General features: G+C 63.2%; 1 protein-coding gene across 1 annotated transcript; it reads right to left on the minus strand.

The window, feature by feature from the left end:
- Positions 1 to 3633: 3633 nt before the first annotated feature.
- On the minus strand, positions 3634 to 6220 carry ASCL2 (achaete-scute family bHLH transcription factor 2). Its single transcript, XM_025451850.3, has one exon. The coding sequence runs from the start codon at positions 5434 to 5436 to the stop codon at positions 4852 to 4854; it is 585 nt and encodes a 194-aa protein (XP_025307635.1). The 5' UTR covers positions 5437 to 6220; the 3' UTR covers positions 3634 to 4851.
- Between the last annotated feature and the right edge of the window lie 2625 nt (positions 6221 to 8845).

Raw genomic sequence — 8845 nt, forward strand, 5'->3', positions numbered from 1 at the left:
CAGCAGTGGTTGGGACCCTTCTGTCATCCCCCCAGATGTTGACACCAGCCTCCACCTGTTCTCCCTCCCCCAGACCCCCTCAGGAGCCGCACAGTTCCCCTCCTCCCGCACATGGCCAGCCCCCTCCCCAAGGTCTCTCCCCAGGCACCTGCTGGAAACTAGACCAGGAAGATGGGAAGACCCCAACCTAGCCCGTGCCATGCACCTACATGGCCCCACCAGAAGCCATGCACCTGCGTGGCCCCCTCCCACGGTCTTGAGGCTCCCCCACATTACAGTGAGCACACAAGGGGTGATATCACGGGGTCTGTATGCCCCCTTCACCCCAGGGGTTAGAAGCAGGTCCTCAGGTCCAGCTTCACCCAGGGGCTCACTCCGGGCGAGCCTGCCTTTGTACACAGAGGAGGGAAGGTGAGCACCCCGGGGCCCGGCTCCTGACGGAGCTGCCTGCCCTCCCTTACAGGTTGAGGGGGCATCTTGCTGCTATTGGGGGGATCTCTGTCATGTAGTAGGAACCAGACATTGGCTGGCTCTCCACAAGGGCCCCCTGCCCCCAGCGCTGAGGGGCAAAGCCAGGACTGGCTTCAGGTGCTGGAGATCTGCAGACAGACGGGCCCGGTGCCAAGGAGGAGCCCATGCGGTTCAGTGCTTGCTGGCTTGAAAGTCTCAATACTTTTACCTTTGAACATGTGTTTGCTGGTGAAGGTCAATGGGACAGAGGAACAAATGTGAGCAGAGGAGGTGCTTGCACGTGTGAGTCCCATGCCCCAGAACAGAGTCCCCAAAGACTCCTGGCACGCGCCTTCCCTCAGTAGTCCAGCGTGTCCACACTAGCCAGCCCTACAACTGACTGATCCATGCTGCTTGTGGATTAGATCCCGCATCCCCCAAGGGTCCATGAAGGGTGTCCCCTTGGCACGTAGTCAATCCCCAGCTCCTCATACATCCCGATAAAGCTTTAGGGATGAATGGGAGCGGGACCTGGGTGGGCCAGATAAGCCAAAGCCTGGACACACGGACCTCGGTGCTGGACCCTGCCGCCTTCGGGACAGGCCTGTGTCTGCAGAGCCCCACCGCAGACAGCCTAGGGGGTGCATCTGTTTTCTCACATGTTCAGGACAGGTGTTTTCTGGCCACAGGGATGTTTTCTGGCCACAGGGATGCTCCCCCCTCCCCCCCGCCAGGACAGCAAGGCAGGGCTCCTCAGGGCACCAGCTCTTAGAAACAGCAACAACGTCCTGACCCCAAGTGGCCAAGTGCCTCCGAAGCGCTCCCTGGGCCCTGGGCATCCGCACTGCCCCACCCCTCGCGCCCTGCCCAGCCGTGCCTGGTCCGGAGTCTGCTGCGTCTGACTTTGTGCGGTCACAGCACTGAAGGTCCCCAGCTTTACCCCCAAGTCCAAAAGCACCATTTCCACCCTCATCTTATGGACTGGGGTCCCCCGATCACCTTCTGTCAGGAATCAGCCCCAACCTCCAGTGTGGCACAAGGCCTGGGCAGGGGGCCCCTGGCAGAGCCCTGCAGCCCCCAGCAGACCAGGTCTAGCTATTGCAAGGACTTAGAAGTGAAGCTGCCCCAGGTTCGAATATGATTCTCGTGGTTTCCAAGCTCTGTGATGCCAGGGGCTCAGCTGTTCCGAGCTGCCGGCTCCAGTCCGTAGAATGGGGCAGTGCTTGGCATCCAGGGAAGGACAGAAGAGGACACTTCCTAACCAGGGTGTGCAGCAGCCCAGTGTGCCCAGGTGACACAACTGACATCCTGGCTGAGCACCCACTGCAGACCCTGCCTCAACAGTTACTGACCAAGTCCCTTCACCACAGCTGTGTCTGCCAACGGGACGCAGGGTCAGGGATGCAGCACCTCCTCTGAAGCACATGCATGAACCAGAAACCTAACTGGCACCTGGCCGTCTGTCTGCTTCTGACCACCCTCATCCCCAATGTACAGGAAATACGGACACAGAAACTAGACAAGCAACACCCAGAAGGGTGCCATTGGTGACACCCAGGATGTGGGTGGCAAACAGCACAGAGCGATGGCCCTGTGCCCTCCATGGGCAATGGTCACAGACAGGCTCACAGGGCCACTCAGCGGGTTCCATGGGTGACCCCACCACAGGAGACCTCTCAGGGGCCCGAGGCCATGTGGTGAGGTGAAGGGACTATCCACGGTTGGGGTTCCCTTAGAGACACACATGAAGAATTTCCAGCCGAAATGGTACGTTGGGGTTTGCTTCAAAGAAGGTGGGGGCGGGAGTGGTGGGGTGCACGGGGTGGAAGCGGCCTGCGCTCCTTGTAGACGCTGATGACGGGGCTTCTCAGAGCCTCCTCCAGGGCCCCGCGTGTCCATCACTGGCCAGCCTGATGACACACTCCCCCACACTGCTTGTGTCCCCTGACAGAAGCTCCTGACAGTTCCTGCTAACAACAATAAAGGTTTTAGAATGTTTGCATATGTCTAGAATTTTCCAGAATAACAGCAAAACAAAAGTGGTAACACATGTGGTTTGCAGAGTTTCCTAACGGCACACTCACCCAGGCCTATGGTTAGGCATGGGTGGGGGGCTTTCCTGTGGGCACATTCTCCCAGGCTTTCCTCCCCAAACCCATGCATGATGGTCCCTCCCTGCCCACCACCGTGTCCAGGTGTCTCCCTGGTACTGGACCTGTGACTCAGCGAGGTCACTGACCAGGCAGTAGGTCCCTAGGAGAAGGGTGCCCCCTTCTGTCCCTGGGATGAGGCCTGGTCACTCAGCCCTACAGCCTCGAACCATAGCTGCTCCGCTGACCCTGGTCCAGCCTGAGCCTCATCAGACCCAGTGACCCTGTCACCGTGGTTACTCGGAGCCACCTGCTCTCCACCAACTGGCAGCTCCACCTCCCAGGGTTCCAACGGCTCTGACCTGACCACTCCCTAGCAAAGGAAGGGGTGCCTTCAGCACCCTGAAGCAGCCTGGGGGATCCCCACCAGCCCCGCCCCACCCCTGCAATAAAAGAGAGCTTAGGCCCAGCCAGACTTCAAAGCAGTCGAGGCCCAGGTCAAAGGTAGGGCTGAGTAATCTCCGAAGGCTCTCTGGGCTGCGGGAGCCTGGGTAGGGGGTAGGTTCCTTGTTCCTCTCAAGGGCAGCTCCCACATAAACAGGGGTGAGCGAAGGCCTCAGGCACAGGGGCCTGGAGCCTAGCCTAGGGTGCCAGACCAGAGGACACCTCTCAAATCCCCCCATGACCTTGTAGGGCAGCTCTGCTGTCACTCGCATTTGTGTTCAGGTCATCCAGCTGGTGATGAGTAGTGGGGCTCTGAACAAGGCAGCCTGGACCCCAAGCCCCCAGCCCTGAGATCCAGTGGACTGGTGCTCATAGGTCAGACCTCCCTGGTCCCCAGACCCTCATGTTCATGCCAGGCAGCAGCCCCCCACCCCCCCGCCCCCAGACCTCAGCTTCCTAGCTGTGACATAGCCTGGCCTGGACCACCCAGCAGTTTCCTGCCACCTGCTGGAAGCTCCCTGACCTACGTGGTGCCTATGAATGGCTTTGGTGTATAGGTGACCAGGCTGGACTCCCAGACCTCACACCTCTGGTCCCACCCTACAGAGGAGGGGGTGGAGTCCAGGGAGAGGGCATCCCCAACACCAGATACACAGCACTGCTTTATTTGTGAAGTTCACCTCCCCTAAAACAGGTTCTCCAAAAAGGTGGGTCCTCGTCCAGGGGCACTGCCCAGCATCCACCTGGCTGCTTCAAGGGGACGCCTACCAGGGACACTGGCCCTGGGGGCAGTAGGGGTCCAGCCCTTAGCCAGGTTGGAAAGTTCCAGTAGTGGGGTGGGGCGGGAGTAGACAATCTTTATTGTGGTCAAAGTCTGGGGGCTTTATGTACAAACAGAAGTCTTCACATGGCCGGTGTTCCTGGGCAGTTCAAACTAATAAATGCACAAAACAGATGTTCTGTGTCCTTATAAAATCCTCTCCCGTTCACACCTGTCCGTGTTGGCGTACAGCCCCATGGCAGTGGAGACCCTCCGGGGGCAGGATGGGGCCGGATGGTCGCGGTCTGAGGAAGCTGCCAGCCGCCGGAGGTCAGGCCAGGACCGGCTCCACGCTGGCACCCGGTCAGGCTGGCCGGCACGGGACCGTTGGCGGGGTCCCCGCTGACTCGGTGGGTGGCGGCGGCTTCGCCCGCGGGGCCGAGGGGCCGAGGCGCGGACCACCCACCTCGCTCCCAGGGCCTGAGCGCTCCCGCCCGCTGCGGGTCCACGGCTGCGGCTGCCGGGCGGGGAGGGCCAGCGGGCCGCGCAGCAACGCGGGATCCGGCCCGGCCCCACCGCCCACGAGCGAAGTCTGCAGTTTCGTTTGCTTGGTTGGTTTTGGAGCGCCAGAGTCCGTGGGTGCCTCGGATTCGGTCTGCGGCCCCGGCCGGGGCGGGGGCGGGGCGGGGCGGGCGCTCGGAGCGGCGGTGAGTCAGGGCTCCGCACCCGCCGACTCATTCCTGCCACCGGGCCCCGGCGCGCGATTTGCAATGCAAAGTCACCCCGCCTCCCAGCGCCCAGCTCTGCCCCGGGATCCGCGTGCACTCGGGGCCTCACCCGCCCGAGGGCTCCCCCTCCCCGCTCCCCCTTCGGCGCAGCAGCGAGAGGAAGTTTTGCAATCCCAGACAAACAAACGCCGGTCTTGCACAGGCTTGAAAAAGTTTGGGGAAAATGAAGAGTGAGCGAAATTGAAGCCGTCACCCGGGCCTGGCGTGGCGCTTGGCTGCTCTCGGGGCGCGAGCCGAGACGCTGTCCACTGCACCCCGCCCGGCTGCCCGCTCCGACCCCCGACCCCCGCCGCCGGAGGTTACCTCGGGGGCGCGGCGCTCAGTAGCCCCCTAACCAGCTGGAGAAGTCGAGCAACTCGCGCTCCACCGGGCTCAGCGCGCCCTCGCAGCCGCTGTCGTCCGACGAGTAGGCGGAGCGCGGTGAGCCGGGCTCCGAGCTGCCCCCGCGGCCCGGGGACGACGAGGCACAGGAAGGCGAGGCGGCGGCGGCGGCGGGGGTCCCGGGAGGCCCGCAGGGCGCGGGGGTGCGCGCGGCTGGCGCCAGGAGCCCCTCGGCCAGCGCGGCGCGCACCGCATCGTGCTCGGCCAGCAGGCGTTGCAGCGCGCGGATGTACTCCACCGCCGAGCGCAGCGTCTCCACCTTACTCAGCTTCTTGCTGGCGCCGCCGTGCGGCACGTGCTGCCGCAGCGCCTGGAACCCCAAGTTCACCAGCTTCACGCGGTTGCGCTCGCGCTCGTTGCGCCGCGCCACAGCCGCCGCGCCACCCCCAGTCTCCGGCGCGCCCGGCCGTCGCCGCCGGCTGCAGCGCAGCAGCTCTGGGGACGTGGGTCTCCGCCGAGCGGCGCAGCAGCCCGAGACGCCAGGCGCGGGGGGCGCGGGCCGGGGCAGCGCGCCGCTGTCCATCGCTCCCGCATCCACTCGCCCCGCGACTCCTCCGAGCCCCCGCGAGCAGCAGGAGGGGTGGACAGAGGAACGGGGCTCGGTGGGAGGACGACGGAACCCCAGGGGAGCCCCTGGCACCGTGCCGCGGAGCGACTCCTCAGGGTACGCGTCTGGAGCCGTCTGGGGCCCAGAGGCAGCGAGGCGCAGGAGGCCAAGAGTTGGCAGGCCCTGCGCACCTGGGAGCGTGGGGCGCTCGTGTCCCGCGCGTGCGGCCGGACGCTCCCCAGGTCTTCCCAGCGCGGCGCAGGCGGCTTGGTTTTAAATGTATAGATAACCCTCCTCCGCGCCGCCGCCGCCTCTTTTCTCACGCCCTCCTTCCCTCGCCTCGCCCTCCCGCCACGCTTCGCCCTCCCCCTTGCGCGCACAACCTGCAAATGCCGAGGCGTGAGCGCGTCCCCCACCCCATCCCCTCGGGCGGAGTCCGCAGGTCCCCGGTGGGCCCCCAGCTCCCAACAGGTGCTTCGTGCGCCCCCCAGGACGCAGTGTGCAGGTCCCGGGCGCGCTCCCCCCGCCCGTCCTCCGGGCGCTGCCAGCAGGTCTCCGCCGCCAGAGCCGAGTCCACAGGTCCCAAGGGCAACTGCCCGGTGCCCCCGCCCCACCCCGTGCGCAGCCCGCTATCCCAGGAGTCGTTGATCATCCGCACGCCCAGCGCGCGCCGTGGGAAGGAGGGCGTGGCCCGGTGAGGGCCCAGCCATCCCGGCTGCGCGCGAGACCCCCGGGGGCAGCACGCGCCGCGCCTTCCGTCCCCGCGCCCCCCCGCCGCGTTCCAGGGGGCGGGGGCCGGGGTCTCAGCCAATCGCGGGCGGTCCGCCCGCCAATCGGGGAGGGCGCGGCCTCACGCCCGGCCCCCAGGAGGAAGCGCGTACGCCCGGCGCGTGGCTCCCAGGGCTCCGCTGACAAAGCTGGGTGCTGACCCGCGGCTCCCGGCGCCACCCGGGTGGGCGCGCTCCCTGCACGCACACCTGCTTCGCGCCCGACCGCCCACCTGCGTGTTCCTCTGCCGGGGATGGGAGAGGGCGATGCGGCCTCAGGGCAGGGCGGCATTGAGGAGTGGCGCGCTGGGGTGGGGAGTTCAGGCTCCTGGGGCGCCTCCCGCCGTCTCTGCACGCACACTCTCTGTCTGTGGTTTCCAGGCGCCTTGGGGAGCCTGGAAGCCGAGGGCCTGGAGGTTTGCACCGGCCGCTGTGGCCCTGGCCCCTGCCCCGCAGCAGATTCATTGCCTGAATTCCCCAGCCTTCCCGCACGTTCCGCCTTCCGGGGCTCCCATGCGCTCCGGCTCTCTCACCTTTGGTCCCCACCCGCTCCGGTGGCCCTGGCTCCTTTTCCTTGGTGCCACCGCTTTGGCCTACGCTGGCCACCCTGGTTGGGACCGCCGTCTCCCACTGACCCCCTGAGATGGGGCCCATGGGGGAAGGTTTCAGGAAAGCTGCCTCCGCCAGAGCAAGGCCTGGTCTCCCCAGGGAGGAGGGACAAAAGAGTTTCTTCGTGACAGATGGGGAGAAGCTAGGGGTGTGAGGGGGCAGGGACTGCAGGAGTGTGCAGAATGCACCCTCCGTGGCAGAGTCGTTCCTCCCCGCAGTGGGGGAGTGCCTGCCAAGTTGCTGGGCCCTCAGGAGCCCATGGTCCCCCTGGGTTTTGCCAGAAGTGACCAGATCCTCCTGGGCCAGGTCTGCTAGGGAAGGAGTTCTGCTTGGAGCCACATCCCATTCTGGCTGGGGAGAGGTCCTGGATTCCTCCCCAGGAAGCTCCCCACCCCCCAGGCCTCCTGGTGTCCACTGGCTTCAGTTACTCTGCAGAATCTTCCTGGCAAATCTGCTTGGCCTTCCTGCTTTAGGGTGTGACCTGGGGCTAGCACCTGCCTGCAGCCAGGTGGGGGTGGGGCCCCATGGTCTCAGGAGGAAGCTATCTCAGGACATAGGTTATGTCCACACAGTCACGCCTCTGGCCAGTGGAGCCATCCAGGTAGAGATCAGGGTCCTGACTCTGTCTCAGAGCGGCTCAACCTTTTTCTGGGTCTAGGAGAGGAGCCTTGGCTCATCCTCTCTCTGATCAGAGCCCCCCCCTGCCCTTCCCTGGTGGTCAGTTGGCAACCCCCACTCAGAGACGGATGCCATGTCAAAGCTAACAGGGGAAACCCCAGAATCCTCCAAACAGGCTCTTGGCAGCCCTTGCCTGGACTTGTGCTCAGCCTCTGGGGCCCAGAGACCCCCCAGATCCCTGTTTCCACACAACAGACTACCCAGGTTCTAGTGGCTGGACCAGTGGTTTGGCATATCTCCAGATTCTGTGGCAGTGCCTCTGCTGTTTTGGCCTGCTGGCTACTGCATCCAACCTGGCGGTCAGCTTCGGGGACAGCTGGGTGGCTGGGTGGCTGGGTCTGGCTTTCCCTGTGACTGTCCTCCTGCACTTCACAAAGCTGGGCTCCAGTTGCCAGAGCACAACCCTAAAGGGTGTGGAGTTTCTGTGTGAGATGGTGCAAATGTTTTAAAATTGTAGTGATGGTTGCACAATTCTGAGAATGTGCTAAAAACCTACTGCATTGTACACTTTATCTATTTATTTATTTTTAAAGATTTTATTTATTTATTCATCAGAGACACAGAGAGAGAGAGAGGCAGAGACACAGGCAGAGGGAGAAGCAGGCCCCATGCAGGGAGCCTGACAGGATCCCAGGTCTCCAGGATCAGGACCTGGGCTGAAGGCAGCGCTAAACTGCTGAGCCATCCGGGCTGCCCCTTTTTTATTTATTTTAAATTTATTTATTTATTTATTTGTTTGTTTGTTTGTTTGTTTTTAGATGGGGGGAGGATCCCAAGCAGACAGAGCCTACCACAGGGGGCTTGATCGCAAGACTCTGAGATCACGACCTGAGCAGAAACCCAGAGTTGGATGTTTAACCACCTGCACCACCCAGGCACCCCAAATCCACACTAAGTGGATGAGCTGTGTGGTATGAGGATTGTATCACAATAAAGCTGTTAGAAAAATTGAAAAACAGAAGCATGCGCTTTGTCAGGGCTCTGCCCTCACCCTGGCACCGCTCCTGAGTCTCCATCCCTGAGGCCTAGGGCAGAGGTGGGTACTGATACCTGAGCCACTCCATGGTCATCCCACGAGCTCCTCAAAATCAACTCCTCACTGGCTGAGCTATCTTTCCTGAAGCCATCGCTCCTCCGGTCCCCTCCCTGCATGTATGAGCCATCACTTTCTCCTTCACCCTCTGCTGTCCACCAGCCTCACCACGTCTCCAGCCACATCCCCCTCTGCCCTCTGATGCTGCCTCCGTCTCCACCCCTGGTCTCCTGGGTTCTGGCTTTGACCCTGGTCTGTCCATGGCCTCAGAGCAGGAGTGGCTTCACGAGGGTGAGTT

This window comes from Canis lupus, chromosome 18 (assembly GCF_003254725.2).
Source record: "Canis lupus dingo isolate Sandy chromosome 18, ASM325472v2, whole genome shotgun sequence".
NCBI classification, from domain to species: Eukaryota; Metazoa; Chordata; class Mammalia; order Carnivora; family Canidae; genus Canis; species Canis lupus.

Coding starts and splice junctions, on each gene's coding strand:
- ASCL2 (XM_025451850.3), bottom strand. CDS start 5,436: ATGGACAGCGGCGCGCTGCCCCGGCCCGCGCCCCCCGCGCCTGGCGTC.